The 24,417-nt window shown below is 38.7% G+C and overlaps 1 protein-coding gene across 7 annotated transcripts in view; it reads left to right on the forward strand.

Moving 5' to 3' along the window:
* Window positions 1–24,417, forward strand: part of LOC128571651 (phosphatidylinositol 3-kinase catalytic subunit type 3-like) — a 189,507-nt gene that overhangs the window by 137,951 nt on the left and 27,139 nt on the right. The window contains exon 22 of one of the 7 annotated variants that reach the window (XM_053571253.1): window positions 2,825–3,079. The exons of the other annotated variants lie outside the window; for them this stretch is intronic. Within the exon in view, the coding sequence (XP_053427228.1) occupies window positions 2,825–2,862 (38 nt within the window). The 3' untranslated portion in view covers window positions 2,863–3,079. Of the gene's footprint in view, window positions 1–2,824; window positions 3,080–24,417 lie in introns of those variants that run through there. 7 annotated transcript variants of the gene reach the window in all.

Consider the following 24,417-nt stretch of genomic DNA (forward strand, 5'->3'; position numbering starts at 1 on the left):
GGTGTGGTTCCCTTGAGGTCTGCATCTCTTTGCTAACCTGATCGGACACAGTACCCCACCTGCACCAAGTAGACAGGAAAGACAAAAATGGTGTAAATCAAACCAAAACAAGCAAACAGAAAACTTTACGGATAAAATTGGGTGAAAAACCAAATAATAGCAGTAAAAACACTAGCAAAAATAAAGTTCTAATTATTGAAAGAGGTAGGAATGGGAAATTGTATTTAAACTAGAAAAGTGGAGAAAGTAAAGAAAGAAAAAAAAGAAAAGAATATGTATGGAAAAGGTCGAAATTAAAAAACAACAACAAAATAAAAAACAAACAAACAAAAAACAGGTAAAAACAAAGCAGTATATATATCTTGTTGAATATTGTCTGGGCCACAGGGTGATCTTCTGGGGTTTGAGACGTTAATCACAATGCTTATACGACTGGAGGCATCCGCTGATTTCTCAAACCCCACAAGGTGGAGACCCGAAATCTCTCTTCAGCCCTCTTAAAAGGCACTTTAGATGTCTAAACCTGGCTAAACAGAAGCTTTCCCAGGAAAGTGCTTGTCACTGGGATCTCTGCTGAAGTGGCTATCCACTTACCCAGTGTGCCAGAACAGGTCTCACTCTGCCCCTGAGGGTTAAGGCTGTAAGGCGGCTCAGTCCCAGCCTGAGGCTTCCCAGTCACTAGGTTACTAGCTCCCGCCCGATCCTTGCTCTGCGACCCTGAGGGCAGAGCTTGCTGGGGCAGTTCTCTCACAATGGCTCCCTACGGCCCACAGCCAAACACTATTAGCTGGGGCAGTTCTCTCACAATGGCTCCCTGCGGCCCACAGCCAAACACTGTTAGCTCCGTCTGGCTCAGCTGCTCAGTCTGGGGCCCTAGACAACGCCTAAAGTTCTCTGCCCTCCTGCTCAAGCTCTCCCCAAGGCAGTTGAACTGAGTGCCAAGTCCAAAAACACCAAAACAGTTCACAGGTAAGGCCTTTCCGGTTTGCAGTCTCACTGCTACTGCACTTACAGCTGCTGGCGGGATTACACCGATGGAATACACGCAACCACTTGCCAGTTTTCCACTGTTTTTGTCTTTCTCTTGGGGTCCAGAAGTCTCTCGCTGACTCCCTGTATCCTTAAAGGGATGATTATAGGCAGGTTCCCCCAGCCAGAGATGCCTGGAATGTTATCTCCCCTGACTCACGGTGCCCAGTTTCAGGGAAGCTGTTACTCGGCTGCCATCTTGGTAGTTTCTATCATCTGGTTTTAGATATTTTTAGCTTGGTCAAAGTTTCCTCGGTTTATGCAGCAGAGGGCACGGTATATCCACCATAATTGTGAAACTAAGGAAATTCTTTTGTCAGTGTAATACCATGTGGTCAGTTAAAACACTGCTTTCATGAAATTTGGGATGAGTGATAATTCACTTACTAGTGAATTACCCTAGAATTCTGTAGGAAGTTACAAAATCTGAGCTGTGGTATAACATTGAAAAATAAAGATTTTTTTTTTTTTTTTTTTTTTGCCAGAGTTGCTGTCTTTATAGGAAGCTTTAAGAAACTTACTTAAGGTGATCAATGTGACAGGGTTCAAATGAAATATGGTTTGGATTTATCTCCACTCTTTGGAGAAAGGTTTATTTATTTTTTGTTTTTATTTTTGAGAATTCGAGGAAGGAGGGGGCGGTATAACTGAAAAATGTGTCCATTACTATGGTCAACACAGTTTAAAATAGAATTAATATGTTAAATCAGTAACTAAAAATCATATGCAAATGAAAACAGGGAATGGCTGTCTGTACCAAATGAAAAGTTAGTTATAGGTTAGAAAACTTTGAATTGTCCATCTATGAAAGGAATAGTGGCTTTTTTTGCCTATCTTGGCACTTCAGAGTAATACACTTTGAACCTTTTGTCAGAAAGCTCAGACAAAAATAGTCATTGTTATACTAATTAGAGTTTTTCAATACATCTCTTACCTGATCTTCTTTATCATTCTTTAATTTTATGGGAAATTGATTTGCTGTTTTGAAGATCTGAGTAGCAATCTTACCTAGCAATTAATATGTCAGGCTCTCAAGTCAAATTTGGAATTTAATTTGCCCTTTTTCCCCTCAGGTGACTTTGGGTAAGTTACCTAATACATTTATGAGTCAGTCTTTTCTTCTGTGTGTATAAATAACAATAGCACCTTTTTCCTGCTGGCATTGTAAGGACTGAATGAGATATGGTAGGTATTTGCTTGGTATTACACACATCATAAACTTTCATTAAGGGCTAGCCATAGGTTTTGTTTGTTTGATCACCTTGAGATGAGAATGCCTTCCTTTTTTGTTTATGTAGTTGTTACAATGTTAGAGATAAGAAAATAGTTACTATATTTCAAAAATACATTTTTCTTACCTGCTGTAATTTGGATATTTGACCCCTTCACATCTCATGTTATAATTTGATTCCTAATGTGGGATATGTGGGGGTGGAGAGGGAAGTGGCTCATGGTGGCACATCCTTCATGAATGACTTGGTGCTTGTCCTCTTGGTATTGAGTTCTTGGCTGACTGTTAAAAAGAGCCTGGCACCTGACCATGCGATCTCTTCACATACCAGCTCCCTTCACGTTTATATCTTATATGTCCTTTGCTATTCAAAACTGTTACTGAGAAATATTACATCATTACTGTGCTTTTACCTGTAAGCGAAAATACCTCTAGCTAAATACATCATAAGGTTTTAAGTAGTAAGTATTGAAAACAGTGGAACTGTAGGTATAGGGAGCCTTTTTAATTCCAAAAATGTATATAACAACAAATAGTTGTTTTGTCACTTTCTTTTGTTTCTAGGTTCAACGATAGAGCAACAGGAAAAATATAACGTATAACAAAAATGACATTTTGAGCAAATATGGTAAATGCAATATTGTATAACCAAAAGCTGAAGAGAGTGGGAAGCTCACTGTGAAGTAGAATGTCTGGGAAGAAATTTTAGAGTTGGAGATTGTCTGGAATCTTTAAAAAAAACAGATTTTGGTTTATGGGCAACAGCAGAAGAGAGTCAAATAGAAGGAGAGTAAGCAGAAGTATGAAAATGGAATAAATACGATTTCAAGATTGTCACATTTGTTACACAAATAGAAATTACGAAAACTACTATTAAATGCTATTAATTTCATCACTGTCTATATTCTTTAATCCAAGAACTACAAATGCCTTGAACTACACTTTTAGAAATAAGTTTATGTCACTTGTGCAAATAACAGGAAAATTTAGTTAGCACCTCTTTCTCTCTTTGTATGCCAAGTCAGGGACAAAAGGAGGTAATTATAGTTAACAAGCAGTTTATTTTAAGTGTGCTTTATCTCCTCACTGTTTAAGGTAATAGATTTGAATACGATCACACTCTCTGAACTTCTTAATTAAATGAATTTTTATTTCATGAAATGCATTTTTAAAATCCTTACGAGTCACATTTATAGATATTAACTTTTAAAAAATGATCTCCTTTGGTCTTTTGGTATGTATGATGAATTTTCTTAAAAAATGAATAGCCTCTTCAAAATACATGGCTTTTTGAACTTGCGAAGTATAATAATATTTTCATTGTTAGATACTAAATCATTTATGTCTGATAATTAAGTAGTAATTCTATTCTTTGAGAGTTTTCTTACAAGGATAGAAATATACTCTTCATTTACAAGCAGAGATGCATAAGCAACATTGGAATTCTGCAGTTTATGGCTGGGGCTGGGTTTGAACCTGCCACCTCCAGCATTTGGGGCCAGCGCCCTACTCCTTAGAGCCACAGGTGCCGCAACACTGGAATTCTGGTAATGCTTGTAATGAAATGAAAATTGGGACTATTAAATAAACCATGTGGGATGGCACTTTTATATCACAGGTTGATCACATTGATCATCTTTTCAAGTGTACAGTATCATTAGGAATGATGTTGATAACAAAACATTATTTAAATAATGAAATGAAACTGAAGAAAGATTACACCTATAATATAGTGAGCCTCTCATCTCTTTACCTCTTGCAGGGTATTGTATCCAGCAAGGTAGAAAATAAATGGGAATTTAATAATTTAAAGCACTGAAGTGCTTAGCTTAGTTGAACAGAGAATATTCAGTTGAAGGCCCTAAAATTCTTAGCCAAAGTTCATCATGGACTTTTCGCCAAATCATAGAAAAGTGTAATGATAGCATGCACTCCCTGAACCTTAAGAAATTAGGAGAAAATGGTATTCTAGTGAGTACTGAAGTTATCAAATTCCTTATTCTAAAATTTGCTTCTTATATTTTTTGAATCAAGAACTTCCCTTGGGAATCTGTCGAAAGGGTGTGAATCTCCCCAAAAATCAATTTCATTGTGCTTAAAGAATACCATTTTGGTATTCTGAAAAGGTATCTCTTGGCTATGAGTGTCATCGGGATTTTGTTTGAATGGAAATGAAACCTCTCATGTTATCATATTTTAAAACCTTAAATATTTACAGCATGAAACTTGATACTAACTTCTTTGTGTCTATTCCTACTACATAGCATAAAATAAATAGAAATTTATAAATTAAACCAATTTTAATAACTATCAATATTTAACATCACTAATGTCATAGGTGATATACTATTGACATTAAATGACCACTTATGGTATGAATATGGTGTGAAGAACGTAGTATAAGTTTGGAGGATTTTTGTAAGATTCTTACGATGCTTTTCTCCATTTGAACTATTTTAAATCTCTGTGTGCTCCGTATGCTGTCATACAATTAATTTCAAAGTTCTGTTAGTATTACCCTACGTTAATTTAACATAGCATTGCTGTGTGACACCAGCTAATCAAAAACCATGAAATCACATAGCAGTAGTGATAACCAAGTGATAAGGTTGCTTCCAGATGATCTGGTCTCGCCTGTATTATTATAGATCATTGTGGAAATGAAGATACAGAATTTTAGAAACAAAACAAATTCTCATAAGAACTATCAAACTTCTAAAAGAAAATTCAGACATCAGCAGTTAAAAGTTGTCTGAGCTAATTAAGTTGTCTATTGGTTTTAAAAGACAAAATAAATGGTTTATTCCGGTATGCTAGGCAATTGTCCTAGATTTCAGTACTATATTAAATGGTATAAAAAAAATTTCTTGATTACAATAATGCTCTCACTGGTTCATTAGGAGTTTAATGAAAAGCTTATGAACTTAAACTTCTATTAAGAGAGAGATAAATGATCAAATAACTTCCATATATACTTAGCTAAGGGGGTATTAATAGATATAGTTGAAGTAGGAGACTTATTAGTAACTGCTTACCGAATATCTCCTGATTTATTTATTTATTTATTCAGTTTTTTATTAAGTCATTTGTACATAGATAAATACATTTATGCCATTATGGGATTTAAGGTGTTGATTATTTGTACAAATTTGAGTGCTTACAACCTACTAATCAACATAGCCTTCACCTCATTTAACCATTTACAGCATTAAGACATTTGTGTTCTACACCTGATAGATCCAACTTGTACTTGCAATATGCTCCATAGTTGTGATCCCCCTACTAATCTTCCCTCTATTGACCCACCCCTCTTTCCCCTCTCCCTCCCCTTTCCTCCTTCATCCTAGGCTATAGTTGTGTTTCATTTTTCATTGCAGTTTGGCCGGGGCCGGGTTTGAACCCGCCACCCTCGGTATATGGGGCCGGTGCCCTGCTCACTGAGCCACAGGCGCCGCCCGTGTTTCATTTTTCATATGCAAATGTGAGTGATTATAAATTTGTTTCACAGTAGTACTGAGTTCATTGGATATATTTTTTCTCATTCCTGAGATACTTTACTAAGAAGAATATTTTCCAGCTCCATCCATTTAAACATAAAGGAGGTAAAGTTTCTGGTTTTTTTGTTTTTTTTTTTTTTTGATGCTGCATAGTATTCCATGGTATACATATATTATAATTTATCAATCCATTCATGGGTCAGTGGGCACTTGGGCTTCTTCCATGACTTGGCGATTATGAATTGAGCTGCAATGAACAATCTGGTGCAAATATCTTTATTGCAAAACGATTTTTGGTTCTTTGGCTACACCTAGAAGAGGAATTGCAGGATCAAATGGCAGATCTACATTTAGATCCTTGAGTGTTCTCCAAACTTCCTTCCAAATGGAATGTACTAGCTTGCATTCCCACCAGCAGTGCAGAAGTATTCCCTTTTCTCCACATCCACGCCAATGTCTGTAGTTTTGGGATTTTGTGATGTGGGCTACTCTAACTGCAGTTAGATGGTATCTCAGAGTGGTTTTGGTTTGCGTTTCTCTAACGATTAAAGATGATGAGCATCTTTTCATGTGCCTGTAGACCATGCACCTGTCTTCTTCGGAGAAGCTTGTGTTCATGTCTCTTTCCCACAATGAAATGGGATCATTTGTTCTTTTCTTAGTAATAAGTTTGAGTTCTCTGTGGATTCTGATTATTAGACCTTTGTCGGAAATATAACTTGCAAAAATCCTCTCCCATTCTGAGGGCTATTTGCTTTACTTAGTGTGTTCTTGGCAGTGCAGAAGCTTTTAAATTTGGTCAGACCCCAGCAATGTATTTTTGATGTGGCTTCAATTGCCCAGGGTGTCCTCCTCATAAAGTGTTCTCCCAGGCCAATTTTTTCAAGCGTTTCCCCTGCGCTCTAAGAATTTTTGTAGTTTCATGTCTTAAGTTTAAGTCCTTTAACCAGTAAGAGTCAATTTTTGTTAGAGGAGAAAGGCGAGGGTCCATTTTCAGGCTTCTATAGGTTGCCAGCCAATTCACCCAGTACCATTTATTGAATAGGGAATCTTTCCCCCAATTTATATTTTTAATAGGCTTATCAAAAATCAAATGATGATAAGTGTCTGGGTTCACCTCTTAGCCTTCAATTCTGTTCCATACATCTACCTCTCTATTTTTTTTTTTTTTCCCCTGTGGTTTTTGGCCGGGGCTGGGTTTGAACCTGCCACCTCCACCATATGGGACCGGCGCCCTACTCCTTGAGCCACAGGCGCCGCCCACTACCTCTCTATTTTTGTGCCAGTACCATGCTGTTTTGATCACTATCGATTTATAATATAGTCTGAAGTCTGGAAGCATGATTCCTCCTGATTTGTTTTTATTTCTGAGTAATGTCTTGGCTATATGAGGTTTTTTCTGTTTCCATATAAAACAAAGTACTAATTTTTCCAGGTCTTTCAAGTATGACAGAGGTGCTTTAATAGGGATCGCATTAAATCTGTAGATTGCTTTAGGTAGTATAGAGTCCTTTCCCCTTGACTATTGTTGGTATATATAAAGGCTGCAGATTTGTGAGTGTTAATTTTGTATCCTGAGACGTTGCTATATTCCTTGATAACTTCTAGGAGTTTTGTAGTTGATTCCCATGGGTTTTCCATATCTTCTGCGAAGAGTGACAGTTTGATCTCCTCTGGTCCCATTTGGATCCCCTTGATTGCCTTCTCTTGCCTGATTGCAGTGGCTAAGACTGCCATTACAATGTTAAAAAGCAGTGGAGACAGTGGGCATCCTTGCCTGGTTCCTCATATGAGTGGAAATGATTTCAATTTTACTCCAATACTATATTGTATAGGGGTTTGCCATAGATGGCCTCTATCAGTTTAAGAAATGTTCCTTCTATACCTATTTTCTTAAGCATTCTGATCAAGAAAGGATGCTGGATGTTGTCAAAAGCTTTTTCTGCAACAATTAAGAGAATCGTATGGTTTTTGTTTTTTAATTTGTTTATGTGATGTATTATATTTATGGATTTACGTATATTGAACCATCCTTGGGACCCTGGGATAAAACTCACCTTTTTGTGATGTATAATTTGTTTGATGTATTGTTGGATTCTGTTTGCTAGGATCTTATTGAATATTTTTTCATCAATATTCATTAGAGATATTGGTCTATAATTTTCTTTTCTTGTTGGGTCTTTTCCTGGTTTGGGTGTCAGTGGAGGGGTCCCGGCTCCCCAACCAAAACAAGTGACATGGCCTCATGAGCTTCCCAAGAAATGTTGTCCTAAGATGGAAAAACTTCTTTCTTTGTCAACATGCCCGTGCTAATAAGAACAATCAGTTAAATGTTCACCAAAAGGAAAGTTACCGGAGGGCTTTGCACGGTTGCAGCGATGGGCTGGGCTCCTGCGGAGGTTACGGGAAGAAGTACTCTGTTCTATTCTCCTTTTAGCAAATTATCCTTTCTTAAGTTTTAGAGAAGTAATCAACAGAACAGACAGCTAGGCGCCGTTGTGGTTAAGCCTTGAGCAAAGTGTGCTCGATTTAGATTAACTATGTATGTGTCTAACAACATATGCAGTGAACAAAGAATTTTGTAGCAGTCTCTATGATTGCACCATTATAAGTTCCCTTTTCTATATCTTTTTTTTTGATTAGTGTTGCGTATAACAGACACCCAATAAATGTGGGTAGTTGCTGAGAGCCCAAGGGAACCTCAGACTCCCTTTCCTAATATCCATTTTGCATGCAGTGCTTTCCTTTGCACCTCTAAGGATCTAGTTCTAAGGACAACAACAATCAGATTGCTATTTGCTTCATAGAATGTGTTGAGAAGTATTCCTTCTTTTTGTATGTTTTAGAAAAGGTTAAGTAATATAGGTAGTATTTCCACTTTAAAGGTTTTGTAGAATTCTGTTGTGAGGCCATCTGGTCCCAGGTTTTTCTTTTTGGGGAGATTTCTTATAGTTAATGTTCTTATAGTTAATGCTATTTCAGAACTTGTTATAGGCTTGTTTAACATTTCCACTTCTTTCTGGTTAAGACTAGGAGGGTGGGATGTTTCCAAGTACTTATCTATTTCCTTCAGATTTTCATACTTCTGAGAATAGAGTTTTATGTAATATTCAGTAACGATTTGTTGAAGTCCTGAGAACTCTGTTGTTACTTGGCCTTTATCATTTCTGATTGATGGAATTAGGGATTTTACTCTTGTACTTCTGATTAGGTTAGCCAAAGGTTTATATATATTATTGACATTTTCAAAAATCCAAATCTTTAATTTGTTGATCTGTTGTATGATTCTTTTGTTTTCAATTTAATTTAGTTCTGCTCTAATTTTAGTTATTTCTTTTCTTCTGCTGCGTTTAGGGGTGGAATGTTCTTCCTTTTCCAGTTGCTTGAGATGTCCCATTAAGTTGTTGACTTCCTCTGTTTATGTTTTCTTGAGGAAGGCTTGCAGTGCTATAACTTTCCCTCTTAGGACAGCCTTTGCGGTGTCTTAAGAGGTTCTGATAGTTCGTGTCTTCATTATTGTCTTGTTCCAAAAATTTGGTAATTTCCTTCTTAAATTCATCTATGACCCAACTGTCATTCAGCATGAGGTTATTTAGTTTCCATGTTTTTATATACGTATGCACATTCCTGTTGTTACTGAGTTCAACTTTTATTCCATGATGGTCCAAGAAAATACAAGGAATGATTTCTATTCTTTTAAATTAGCTGAGGTTAGACTTGTGACCTAAGATGTGATCAATTTTGGAGGATGATCCATGGGCTGATGAGAAGAAGGTGTATTCGGTTTTGTTAGGATGAAATGTTATGTAGATGTCTGTTAGATGCAAATGTTGAATGATTAAGTTCAAGTCTAAAATTTATTTGCTTAGCTTCTTTTTGGAGGATCTATCCAATATTGCCAAAGGAATGTTAAAGTCTCCAGCAGTTATGGTGCTGGACTAAATCAAGTTGCTTATGTGTGTTAGAGTCTCTCTTATAAATTGAGGCACATTCTGGTTGGGTGCAGAAATGTTGATAATTGAATTCTCATCATGTTGAGTGTTGCCCTTAACAAATATGAAGTGATCATCCTTATCTTTCCTTACTTTTGTTGGTTTAAAGCCTATTGTATCTGCGAATAAAATTGCAACACCTACTTTTTTCTGATTTCCATTTGCCTGAATTATAGATGACCATCCCTTCACCCTGAGTCTATGTATATCTTTTAAGGTAAGGTGAGATTCTTGAAGGCAGCAGATGTCTGGCCTGAGTTTTTATTTATGTATTTATTTATTTATTAAATCATAGCTATGTACATTAATGCAAACATGAGGATCATACACTGGGTTTATATACAATTCGAAATATTTTCATCACACTGGTTAACATAGCCTTCCTGGCATTTTTTTAGTTACAGTTTTAAGACATTTATGTTCTACATTTAGTAAATTTCACATGTACCCTCGTAAGATGACTGTAGGTGTGGTCCCACCAATCACCCTACCTTTCCCCATACTACCCCCTCCCCTCCCCTTCCTTTCCCCTTTCCACATATTCTTACGTTTTAATTGGGTTATAGCTTTTACGAAAGCTATAAATTAGTTTTATAGTAGGGCTGAGGGCGGTGCCTGTGGCTCAGTGGGTAGGGCGCCGGCCCCATATGCCGAGGGTGATGGGTTCAAACCCGGCCCCGGCCAAACTGCAACAAAAAAATAGCTGGGCGTTGTGGCAGGCGCCTGTAGTCCCAGCTACTTGGGAGGCTGAGTCAAGAGAATCACCTAAACTCACAAGTTGGAGGTTGCTGTGAGCTGTGATGCCATAGCACTCTACCGAGGGTGACAAAGTGAGACTCTGTCTCTACAAAAAAAAAAATAGTAGGGCTGAGTACATTGGATACTTTTTCTTCCATTCTTGAGATACTTTACTAAGAAGAATATGTTCCAGCTCCATCCATGTAAACATGAAAGAGGTAAAGTCTCCATATTTCTTTAAGGCTGCATAGTATTCCAGGGTGTACATATAGCACAATTTGTTAATCCATTCGTGGGTCGATGGGCACTTGGGCTTCTACTTCTACCATGACTTAAAAATAAACATTCTGATACAAATATCTTTGTTACAATGAGATGTTTGGTCTTCTGGTTACATACCTAGTAGGGTAATTGTAGGATCGAATGGCAGGTCTGTTTTTAGATCTCGAAGTGTTCTCCAAACATCGTTCCAAAAGGAACGTATTAGTTTGCATTCCCACCAGCAGTGTAAAAGTGTTCCCTTTTCTCCACATCCATGCCAACATCTCTGGTCTTGGGATTTTGCGTTATGGGCTAATCTTACTGGAGTTAGATGATATCTCAAAGTAGTTCTGATTTACATTTCTCTGAAGATTAAGGATGATGAGGATTTTTTCATATGTCTGTAGGCCATGCACCTGTCTTCTTCAGGGAATTGTTTCTTCAAGTCTCTTGCCAAGCCTGAGATGGGATCACTTGTTCTTTTCTTGCTAATACTTTTGTGTTCTATGTGGATTCTGGTTATTAAACCTTTGTTGCAGACATAACCTGCAAATATCTTCTCCCATTCTGAGGGCTGTCTGCTTACTTTACTTACTGTGTTCTTGGCTGTGCAGAAGCCTTTTAGTTTGATCAGGTCCCAGTAGTGTATTTTTGATGCTGCTTCAATTGCCCGGGGCGTCCTCCTCATAAAATATTCACCCAGGCCAATTTTTTCACGAATTTTCCCTAAACTTTCTTCTAGTACTTTTATAGTTTCATGTCTTAAGTTTAAATCTTTAATCCAGTGAGAGTCTGTCTTAGAAAATGATGAAAGGTGTCGGTCCAGTTTCAGTCTTCTACAGGTCACCAGCCAGTTCACCCAGCACCATTTGTTAAATAGGGAATCTTTTCCCCACTGAATGTTTTTAATTGGCTTGTCAAAGATCAAATAACGGTAAGTAGCTGTGTTCATCTCATGGTTCTCTATTCTGTTCCATATATCTACTGCTCTGCTTTTGTTCCAGTACCCTGTTTTTTTGATCACTATCGATTTATAGTATAGTGTGAGGTCTGGTAGCGTGATTCCCCTTGCTTTGTTTTTATTTCTGAGTAATGTCTTGGCTATTTGAGGTTTTTTGTGATTCCACTTAAAACGAAGTATTATTTTTCTGAGGTCTTTAAAGTATGACAGTGGAGCTTTAATAGGGATTGCATTAAAATTATATAATGCTTTTGGTACTATTGACATTTTAACAATGCTGATTCTTTGGTATGTTTTTCCATTTGTTAACATTTTCAGCTATTTATTTTCTTGGAGTTTCTTTTTTTGTTTTTTTTTTTTTGTAGACACAGAGTCTCACTTTATGGCCCTCGGTAGAGTGCCGTGGCCTCACACAGCTCACAGCAACCTCCAACTCCTGGGCTTAAGCGATTCTCTTGCCTCAGCCTCCCGAGTAGCTGGGACTACAGGCGCCCGCCTATTTTCTTGGAGTTTCATAGTTCTCTTTATAGAGATCTTTCGTGTCCTTTGTTAGATAAACTTGCAAATATTTCATCATCTTTGGCACTAGTCTGAACGGAGTAGAGTCCTTGACTGTTTTTTCGGATTGACTATTGTTGATATATATAAAGGATACTGATTTATGAATGTTGATTTTTGTCACCTGAGATGCTGCTGTATTCCTTGATCACTTCTAAGAGTTCTGTAGTAGAATCCCTAGTGTTTTCCAGATATAGAATCATATCATCTGTGAAGAGTGAAAGTTTGATCTCTTTTGACCTTAATGGAGACCCTGAATCATCTTTTCTGTTCTAATTGCGATGGCTAGAACTTCCATTACAATGTTAAAGAACAGTGGAGACAATGGGCAACCTTGCCTGGTTCCTGATCTGAGTGGAAATGATTTCAATTTTACTCCATTCAATACGATATTGGCCATGGGTTTGCTGTAGATGGCCTGTATTAGTTTAAGATATGTCCCTTCTATACCAATTTTCTTTCGTGTTCTGATCATGAAGGGATGCTGGATATTATCAAAAGCTTTTTCTGCATCAATTGAGAGAATCATAAGGTCTTTGATTTTTCTTTTTCTTTTTTTTTAATTGTTAAATCATAGCTGTGTACATTAGTGCAATCGCCTGTACCCATTCTAAGATGCACCATAGATGTGGCCCCACCCATTATCCTCCCTCCACCAAAACTTCCCCCCTCCCTTCCCCTTCCTTGGCCCTTTCCCCATAGTCTTGTGCTATAGTTGGGTGATAGTCTTCATCTGAAAGCTATAATTTAGCTTCATAGTAGGGCTGAGTACATTGGATACTTTTTCTTCCATTCCTGAGATACTTTGCTAAGAAGAGTATGTTCCAGCTCCATCCATGTAAACATGAAAGAGGTAAAGTCTTCATCTTTCTTTAAGGCTGCATAATATTCCATGGTATACCTGTACCACAATTTGCTAGTCCATTTGAGGGTCGATGGGCACTTGGGCTCCTTCCATTGCCACTTAGCAATTATGAATTGGGCTGCAATAAGCATTCTGGTACAGATGTCTTTGTTATATTGTGACTTTTGGTCTTCTGGGTATAAACCTAGTAAAGGAATTATAGGATTGAATGGCAGGTCTATTTTTAGGTCTTTAAGCATTCTCCAAACGTCCTTCCAGAAGAAACGTATTGGTGGGCATTCCCACCAGCAGCGTAGAAGTGTGCCCTTTCCTCCACATCCACGCCAGCATTTCTGGTTTTGGGATTTTGTTATGTGGGCTACTCTTACTGGGGTTAGGTGATATCTCAGAGTAGTTTTGACTTGCATTTCTCTGATGATTAAGGATGATGAGCTTTTTTTCATGTGTTTGTAGATCTTGCGTCGGTCTTCTTTAGAGAAGTTTCTCTTCAAGTCCCTTGTCCACCCTGAGATGGGGTCATGTGTTATTTTCTTGTTAATACGCTTGAGTTCTCTGTGGATTCTGGTTATTAGACCTTTATCGGAGGTATAACCTGCAAATATTTTCTCCCATTCTGAGGGCTGTCTGCTTGCTTTACTCACTATGTTCTTGGCTGTGCAGAAGCTTTATAGTTTGATCAGGTCCCCGTAGTGTATTTTTGACACTGATTCAATTGCCTGGGGAGTCCTCCTCATAAAATATTCACCCAGGCCGATTCCTACAATAGTTTTCCCTGCACTTTCTTCAAGTATTTTTATAGTTTCATGTCTTAAGTTTAAATCTTTTATCCAGTGAGAGTCTATCTTAGTTAATGGTGAAAGGTGTGGGTCCAGTTTCAATCTTCTACAGGTTGCCAGCCAGTTTACCCAGCACCATTTGTTAAATAGGGAATCTTTTCCCCACTGAATGTTTTTAATTGGCTTGTCAAAGATCAAATAACGGTAAGTAGCTGGATCCATCTATTGGTTCTCTATTCTGTTCCAGACATCTACTTCTCTGCTTTTGTGCCAGTACCATGCTTTTTTGATCACTATGGATTTATAGTACAGTCTCAGGTCTGGTAGCGTGATTCCTCCTGCTTTGTTTTTATTGCTGAGTAATGTTTTGGCTATTTGAGGTTTTTTCTGATTCCATATAAAACGAAGTATTATTTTTTCAAGATCTTTAAAGTATGACAGTGGAGCTTTAATGGGAATTGCATTAAAATTATATATTGCTTTGGGCAGTATGGACATTTTAACAATGTTGAGTCTTCCCAGCCATGAGCATGGCATGTTTTTCCATCTGTTAACATCTTCGGCTATTTCTTTTCTTAGAGTTTCATAGTTCTCTTTGTAGAGATCTTTCACGTCCTTTGTTAGGTATACTCTCAAATATTTCATCTTCTTTGGCACTACTGTGAAAGGAATAGAGTCCTTGACTGTTTGTTTCGCTTGGTTATTGTTGGTATATATAAAGGCTACAGATTTATGGGTGTTGACTTTGTAGCCTGAGACATTGCTATATTCCTTGATCACTTCTAAAATTTTTGTAGTAGAATCCCTAGTGTTTTCCAGATATACGATCATATCATCTGCGAAGAGTGAAAGTTTGATCTCTTTTGACCTTAATGGAGACCCTGAATCATCTTTTCTTTTCTAATTGCGATGGCTAGAACTTCCATTACAATGTTAAAGAACAGTGGAGACAATGGGCAACCTTGCCTGGTTCCTGATCTGAGTGGAAATGATTTCAATTTTACTCCATTCAATACGATATTGGCCATGGGTTTGCTGTAGATGGCCTGTATTAGTTTAAGATATGTCCCTTCTATACCAATTTTCTTTCGTGTTCTGATCATGAAGGGATGCTGGATATTATCAAAAGCTTTTTCTGCATCAATTGAGAGAATCATAAGGTCTTTGCTTTTTAATTTGTTTATGTGCTGAATTATATTTATAGATTTATGTATATTCAACCAGCCTTGAGACCCAGGGATAAAACCAACTTGTTTATGATGTAGAATTTGTTTGATGTGTTGCAGGATTCTGTTTGTTAGGCTCTATTTGAATATTTTTGCATCAGTATTTATTAGTGATATTGGTCTATAGTTTTCTTTTCTTGTTGGGACTTTTTCTGGTTTGGGGATCAGGGTGATGTTTACTTCATAGAACGTGTTGTGTAGTATTCCTTGTATTTCTATATTTTGGAAAAGGATGAGTAATATAGGTACTAGTTCCAGTTTAAAGGTTTTGTAGGATTCTGACATGAAGCCATCTGGTCCCGGGCTTTTCTTTTTAGGGAAATTTTGTATGGTTGATGCTATTTCAGAACTTGATATAGGCCTGTTCAACATTTGCAATTCATTCTGGCTAAGACTTGGAAGGTGACGTGCTTCCAAGTATTGGTCATTTCCTTCAGATTTTCATATTTGTGAGAACGAAGTTTCTTTTAATAGTTATTAAGGATTTTTTGAATTTCTGAGGAGTCTGTCATTTTTGATTGATGAAATTAGAGATTTTTTTCCTAGTTAGGATAGCCAAAGGTTTATATATTTTATTGCCTTTTTCAAAAATCCAACTTTTTGATTTATTGATCTGATGTATAATCCTTTTGTTTTCAATTTGATTTAATTCTTTTCTAATTTTGCTTATTTCTTTTCTTCTACTGGGTTTGGTGTTGGTTCTTCTTTTTCAGTTCCTTGAGATGTCACTTTAAATTTTTAACTTCCTCTCTTTCCGTTCTCTTCAGGATGGTTTGTAGTGCTATAATTTTCCCTCTTTGTGGTATCCCAGAGGTTCTGATAATTCGTGTCTTCATTGTCGTTTTGTTCTAAAAATTCGGCAATTTCCTTCTTAATCTAGTCTATGACCCAGCTATCATTCAGTATAAGGTTATTTTGCTTCCTTGTTGTTGTATGAGTATGCAGATTTCTGTTGTTATTGAGTTCAACTTTTATTCCATGGTGGTCTAAGAAGATGCAAGGAATAATTTCTATTCCTTTTAATGTACTGAGGTTAGACTTGTGACCTAAGATGTGATTGATTTTGGAGTATGTTCTGTGGGCTGAGGAGAAGAACATTAATTCAGTTTTCTTGGGATGAAATGTTCTGCAGATGTCTGTTAAATCCAAATGTTGAATGTTTAAGTTTAAATCTAAAATTTCTTAACTCGTCCTAATCCTTCTTATTGGAGGATCTATGCAACACTGCCAAAGGAGTGTTAAAAACTCCCACTATTATAGAGCTTGAGGAAATCAAGTTGCTCATGTCTGTTAGAGTTTCTCTCATAAATTGAGGGGCATTTTGTTTGGGTACATAAATATTAATAATTGAAATATTGTCACTTAACAAATATGAAGTGACCTCTCACTTTTTTTGTTTTTTACTTTTGTTGGTTTAAAGCCTAGTGTATCTGCAAAAGAATTGCAACACCTTCTTATTTCTCATTTCCAATTGCCTGAAATATAGACAACCATCCCTTCACCCTGAGTCTATATTTATCTTTTAAGGTACGATGATATTCCTTCTTTTTTTTTTTTTTGGCCAGGGCTGGGTTTGAACCCACCACCTCCAGCATATGGGACTGGCGCCCTACTCCTTGAGCCACAGGCGCCACCCCGATGATATTCCTGTATGCAGCAGATATCTGGCCAGAGTTTTTGTATCCAGTCAGCCAAACTGTGCCTCTTTAGAGGACAATTTAAGCAATTCACATTAATGGAGAATATTGACAAGTTGGGCGGCGCCTGTGGCTCAGTCGGTAAGGCGCCGGCCCCATATACCAAGGGTGGCGGGTTCAAAGCCGGCCCCGGCCAAACTGCAACCAAAAAAAAAGCCGGGCGTTGTGGCGGGCGCCTGTAGTCCCAGCTACTCGGGAGGCTGAGGCAAGAGAATCGCTTAAGCCCAGGAGTTGGAGGTTGCTGTTAGCTGTGTGAGGCCACGGCACTCTACCGAGGGCCATAAAGTGAGACTCTGTCTCTACAAAAAAAAAAAAAAAAAAAAATTTCATTATCAAGTTTTTCTAAAGTCTAGTGGACATTTTTAATCTTTTTTGCACTGTGGAAGTTGGAGATTGATCAAAAGTTTCTGAGTAAGTTTATTTTTGTGGTAGAGGATTGTACTGGTCATTGAGGAGGCTAGGTCTGAGAATATCCTGGAGAGCTGGATTAGTTATGGCAAATTTCTTCATCATGTGAATGTTGTTAGAGTATTTAATTTTTCCATCATGAATGAAACTCAGTTTTGCTGTATACAGGATTCTGGGTTGAAAATTATTTTGTTTTAGGAGATTAAAAGTCTATGACCACCCACTTGTTATTTGAAAGTTTTCAACAGAGATATTTGCAATCATTCTAATATTCTTCCCTTTGTAGGTTATGGTTTTCTTACTTCTGGCTGCTTTCAGAATTTTCTCCTTCATATAGTGAAGTTAATTATTTGCCTGGGGGAATTGTTATTCAGGTTGAGTCATGATGGGGTTCTGAAAATGTATGTGAATTTCAGAATCTTTTGGCATGTCTGGAACATTCTCTTTCATAATTTCCTGGAGAAGAACCTCTGTGCCTTGTGACGCCACTTCATTGCTTTCAGGGATTCGCATGAGGTGTATATTAGCTTTCTTTGAATTATCCAAGAGCTCCCTGAAAGAATGATCCTTTTTTGCTCTCCATTTCTCTTCCTCTTTGATAGTTTGGGATCGTTGAAAAGCTTTGTCTTCAATGTCAGAAATATTTTCTGCTGCTTGCTCCACTCTGTTACAGAGGGAATCCAATAGATTTTTCATATCTTTGAAGACTGCAAATTCTTGTCTCATGTGTCAGTATGTTTGGTGATTTTGTATTTAAATTCATTGAATTCTTGACACAATTTTTGAATTGCTTCTCGAAGTTCTATTTCCAGCTTTTCCTCCATTCTGTTAATTTTGTTTGCAATCCAAATTCTGAATTCAATTTCTGACATCTCAGCCATCTGTTCATTAATGGGATCTTCTGTTGCGTCTGCCATATCTTTCCTGGGGGTCAGGAGGTTGATCCACTCTGGTTATTTATGTTATTGAAGTTTTTCTGCTGATTCTGCCTCATGATTATTTTACACCATTTGACTAGGTAAGCAGATAAAGAGAATTTTGGTTGGGGACTCTTGGAGTAGTGATTAACCAGCCCTTTGCCCAAAAGGTGGGACTGGTGTCTGTACCTTTTACCCTGGAGCTTTGCCAAGGACCCGTACAGTGCTACGGCCTAAGAAACTGGGGACCTGCTTGCGTGGTGGGGCTAAGTGCCTCTGTCTTGTTTTCAGCTGGTCTCTGTTTTACACTAGTGAATCAGTTACTCGTGGTTGAAGTCTCAGGTTTGGAGAAACAGCAGCAATTAAGTCTTCCTTTTCCAGTTGCTTGAGATGTCCCATTAAGTTGATAACTTCCTCTCTTTCCATTCTCTTAAGGAAGTCTTATAGTGCTATGATTTTCCTCTTAGGACTGCCTTGCGGTATCCCAGAGGTTCAGATAATTCGTGTCTTCATTATAGTTTTGTTCCAAAAATTTGATAATTTTCTTCTTAATCTCATTTATGACGCAGCTATCATTCAGCATAAGATTATTTAGCTTCCATGTTTTTGTATGAGTATGCATATTCATGTTGTTGCTGAGTCCAACTTTTATTCCATGATGGTCTGAGAAGATGTAAGAAATAATTTCTATTCCTTTAAATTTACTGAGATTAGACTTGTGATCTAAGATGTGATCGATTTTGGAGTATGTTCCATTGGCTCCTGAGCGGAATGTGTATTCAGTTTTGTTGGGATGAAATGTTCTGTAGATGCCTGTTAAATCCAAATGTTGAATGGTTAAGTTTAAATCTATAATTTCTTTGCTCAGCTTCTTATTGGAGAATCTATCCAACACTGCTAAAGGAGTGTTTAAATCTCTGACTATTATGTAGCTGTAGAAAATCAAGTTGCTCATGTCTGTTAAGAGTTTCTCTTACAAATTAAGGCACATTTTGGTTGGGTACATAAATTTTATTTTAATAATTGAAATCTCATCATATGGAGTATTACCCTTGACAAATATGCAGTGACCATTCTTACCCTTCCTGACTTTTGTTGGTTTAAAGCCTATTGTATCTGCAAATAGAATTGCAACACCTGCTTTTTTCTGATTTCCATTTGCTTGAAATATGGATGACCATCCTTTCACCCTGAGTCTATATTTATCTTTTAAGGTAAGATGAGATTCTTGTGTGCAGCAAATATCTGGCCTGAGTTTTTGTATCCAGTCAGCAAACCTGTCCCTTTTTAGAGGGCAGTTTAAGCCATTCGCATTAATGGAGAATATTGATAAGCCTGGTAGAATTTTGGGTATTGAGTTTTTCGAAAGTCCAGTGGACATTTTTAATCCTTTCGCCACTGTGGAAGTTGGAGTTTGATCAAAGGTTTCTGAGTGAGTTTACTTTTGTGGTAGAGGATTGGAGTGGTCATTATGGAGGATAGGCTGACAATATCCTGAAGAGCTGGTTTGGTTATGGCAAATTTCTTCAACATGTGAATGTCATTAAAGTGTTTAATTTCTTCATCATAAATGAAACTCAGTTTAGCTGGATACAGGATCCTGGGTTGAAAGTTGTTTTGTTTTAGGAGATCAAATTTGATGACCACCCTCTTCTGGCTTGAAAGGTTTCATCAGAAAGATCTGCAGTCATTCTAATATCCTCCCTTTGTAGGTTATGGTTTTGTTACGTCTGGCTGCTTTCAGAATTTTCTCCTTCATATTAACTTTAGTGAAGTTAATTATGATGTGCCTGGGGCATGTCTTGTTTGCGTTGAGTCATGCTTGGCTTCTGAAACTGTCTGTTATCTGAATTCCAGAATCTTTGGCATGTCTGGGAAGTTCTCTTTCAGAATCTCACAAAGAGATTATGTGCCTTGCGAAGCCACTTTGTCACCTTCAGGGATTCCTATGAAGTGAATATTTGTTTTCTTTGAATTATTCCCAAGCTCTCTGTGAGAATGATTCATTTTTGCTCTTCATCTGTCTTCCTCTTTGAGAGTTTGAGAGCGTTCAAAACCTTTGTCTTTAATGTCAGAAATCCTTTCTTCTGCTTGCTCCATTCTTTTATTGAGGGATTCTACTGTAGTTTTCAGATCTATGAAGGTTGTAAATTCTTGTCTCAATGTGTCAAAATCTTTGGTGATTTTTGTCTTTGAATTCTTTGAATTCTTGAGACAACTTTAGAAATGCTCCTGGAATTACTAGTTCCAACTTTTCCTCTATTCTATTAATCTGTTTTTGCAATCCAAGTTCTGAATTCGATTTCTGACATCTCAGCCATCTGTTTATGAATGGGATCTTTAGTTGTGTCTGCCATGTCTTTCCTTGGAGGGAGTTGATCTACTCTGGTGATTCATATTACCTACTTTTTCCGCTGATTCTGTCCCATGATTATTTTACACCATTTGACTAGATGAGCAGATAAAGAGAAGTTTTGTTGGGGGCTCCAAGTGTAGTGATTAACTAGCCTTTTGCCTCAAAGTTGGGACTTGTGTCTATACCTTTCCCCCTACGCTTTGCCAAGGACCCGTATAGTGTTATGGCCTGAGAAACTGGGGACCTTCTTGGTGTTGTGGGGCTAAGTGGCTCTGTCTTCTTTTCAGCTGGTCTCTGTCCTACGCTAGTGAATCAGTTACTCTTGGTTGAAGTCTCAGGTGTGGAGAAATAGCAGCAATTAAGTCACCCCGCCTTACATAGGCAACAATTGCAAATGTGAAATCAAACCTTCCCACAACCACACACCCAGGGTACCACCTGGATAGTCTGCACGCGATGCCCTAGTTGAAGTGGTCTAAATCAATTGTCTCAGTCAGCACCTGTCTCAAGTGGGAGAGTTTAAAATCTCTCTGGCAAGTAGATCGCAGGTGTCTGTTGATGACTCAAATATGACCTACTCTGGTGCTCTGTGAGGTCAGAAGGACCCACCCAGCAAATAGAATAGTTGGGGAAAGTTGATGCCTTCTTCCCCACCTTTCACCTCTGTCACACCCCGTCACTGATAACCACGCAGGTCTGTGACCCACTTGCCTTCAATGAACAGATTCTCCAGGGGTTTGTTTCTGCCTGAAACACAGGGAGATCTATGTCTCCTCAGCCAGGCTGCTGCTCTCTGCCACTATCAGGCAGAGCGGAGGTGTGGCCTGACAACCTCAAGTGCTTAATGGAGGATGGGGCAGTTCACTCAGTTCCAGTCCCGCTCCTGATTGATGTTCCTGACAGAACAGAACAACTTCGCAGAATTTCTTTCTGTATCGGCTGTATTCCCCTGTAGAAGTGAGGCTGTTTGAGTTCAGAGAACCTATGACTCAGGCCCTGTCTGTGTCGCTGCCGGGTCTCGGCTGCATGGTAGCTGTCAGTTCCAGCCTCTGCCTCACCTCATTTGTCTCTGCTAATGATCCCCCGAGGGCCGGTTGCTTCTTAGGCTCAGTAAAGCCGTACTGTAGCTCAGCCCCTCCCTGGAATTCTCCCAGCTCTATGCTTGCATATTCTGGCTCTTGCCCTCCGCCCAGGCCGGTACGGCCTCAGGCAAACCCTTTACTTTCAGGCCTGCGTTTCTGACACAGATCTGTTACGCCAGTGGCTGCCACCAGAGAAGTTGCCCGGGCTCTTCTGGTTGCCCAGAGAGACAGCAAGTGAGACTCCGGAATATCCATGAGTGAGCCCTGTCATTGCTGCTGCCACTGTTGTTTTCTGCCTCGGGGCACCGCCGCTCCTGTATGGTTCTCTCTCAGTTGCCCATTGTCTCCTCACTCCCATGCTGGACAATCAGCACTGTCCAGCAGCAGTCCATGCTCTGTCCACTCCCCTCATGAAAATACCCTGGAATCTGGACTCCTGTGAGACAGGCTTTTAGACCTCAGAGTGAGAGTGGAGGGGAGTGCTGGGAGCTCAGAATTGCAGGTAGAGAATATACACAGTTTTATACAGTTTTAGACCTGGCAGGAGAGCACCATGGCACCCTAGTAGGGAAGTAGGTCCAGTTTTTAGAAGGTCTCTCCCGTGGGATATAATAGGAGGAGTTTTGAACTCTGCTCACTTGTTTGTATTTAGTACTGCGAGCTGTTCTCAAGGGGGAGGGGACGCCTGTCCACTTCATGTTGGGTTTTGTACCTTGTGTTTATATCCTGGAGGTCGCAGCTCACCTCAGCAGGGTTGATTTGCGTTCTTCAACCTTCTCTCTTGGCACAGCTCTAATCCACCAGGTCACTTGCTAAACTTCTGTCCTTTAACTCTCCTCCTGCATGGGAGCCTCTGTGGAAAGCTCGCTTCAGTCAGCCATCTTCCCTCCCTCGTGGCCTGTGTTTTTGTATCCAGTCAGCCGACCTGTGCTTCTTTATAGGGCAATTTAAGCCATTCACATGAATTGAGAATATTGATAAGCCAGATAGTATTTTGGATATTGAGTTTTTCGAAAATCCAGTGGACATTTTTAATCTTTTCACCAATGTGCTATTTGGAATTTTATCAAAAGTTTCTTGGTGAGTTTACTGTTGTTTTGGAGGATGAGTCCGAGAATATCCTGGAAAGCTGGTAGCTGGTTTAGTTACGGCAGATTTCTTCAACATGTGAATGTCATTAAGGTATTTAAGTTCTCAGGCATAGTTGAAACTCAGTTTAGCTGGATACAGGATCCTGGGTTGAAAGTTACTTTGTTTGAGAGATTAAACGTTGATGACCACCCTCTTCTAGCTTGAAAGGTTTCAGCAGCAAGATCTGTAGTCATTCTAATCTTCTTCCTTTTGTAGGGTATGGTTTTCTTACATCTTACAGCTTGCAGAATTTTCTCCTTCATATTAACTTTGGCTTCGTTAATTATAATGTGTCTATGAGAATTTTTATTTGGGTTGAGTCATGCTGGTATTCTGAAACTGTCTGCTATCTGAATTTCAGAATCTCTTGGCATGTCTGGAAAATTCTCTTTTATTATTTCGCGAAGTAAAGCATCTGTATCCTTCACAGCAACCCATCACCTTCAGGTATTCCTATAAGGGTAATATTAGATCTCTTCAAATTATCACAGAGCTCTCTGAGAGGGTGATCTGTTTTTGTTCTCCAGTTTTTTTCCTCTTTGAGTGTTTGGAAGTGTTCAAAAAGCTTCGTCTTCAGTGTCAGAGATCCTTTCTTCTGCCTGCTCCATTCTGTTACTGAGCGATTCTCAGATCTTTGAGGGCTGCAAATTCTTGCCTCAGTGTGTCAAAATTTTTGATGATTTTGTCCTTGAATTCATTGAATTCTTGAGACATCTTTTGAATTATTGCTTGAAATTCTTCTGTTGATCCTATTTGCTATCCAAATTCTGAACTCGATTTCTGACATCTCAGCCATTTGTGTATGATTGGGATCTTGTGCTATGTCTGCCTTATCGTTCCTTGGGGAAGTTGATATCCTCTGATTATTCATGTTGCCAGAGTTTTTCCACTGATTCCGCCTCATGATTGTGTTTCACTGTTGACTAGATGAGTTTAAGGTGAAATTGGATGGGGAGTTCCTGGAGTTGTGGTTAACCAGCCCTTTGTCAAGGATCTGGGACTGATGAATGCAGCTTTTCCCCCTGTAGCTTTGCAAAAGACCCATACATTATTATAGTCTGAGGCTGAGGAAATCTGCTTGGTGTGATGGGGTTAGGTGGCTATGTCTTGTATTCAGCTGTTTCTTGTATGATCCTAGTGGATCAGTGACTCTGGTCAAGTCTTAGCTGAAGTTTGCTTTCTTGTAGTCGCAGCTTGCCTCAGCAGAGGTGACCTGTAGTTATCACTCTTCTCTCTTGGCTGGGCTCCCAGTCTTCAGCTTAATTTGGTACTTTTTAGATATTATCTTTCCCTCTCGACAGGAGCTTCTGTCGGAGGCCATCTTGCCCCTCCCCTCCTGTCTCCTGATTTACAGAGCTTTACTGTGAGCTAAAGGAATCATTTAGCCAAGCTGTTATTCGGCCATTTTGTCCCTCCCCTCCTGTCTCCCGATTTAGAGAGCTTTACTGTGAGCTAAAGGAATCATTTAGCCAAGCTGTTATTCGGCCATCTTGTCCCTCCCCTCCTGTCTCCTGATTTAGAGAGCTTTCCTGTGAGCTATAGGAATCATTTAGCCAAGCTGTTATTACCTTTTGGGGGGTTAGGTGGTACAAAGTCATTTTTCTATTCTGTATTTGTGATTTTGCTATTTATATCTATTTATAATTCCTTGTTATCTCATTTCCCTTATATATCATTTACTAGACTAGATAC

This window comes from Nycticebus coucang, chromosome 19 (assembly GCF_027406575.1).
Source record: "Nycticebus coucang isolate mNycCou1 chromosome 19, mNycCou1.pri, whole genome shotgun sequence".
NCBI classification, from domain to species: Eukaryota; Metazoa; Chordata; class Mammalia; order Primates; family Lorisidae; genus Nycticebus; species Nycticebus coucang.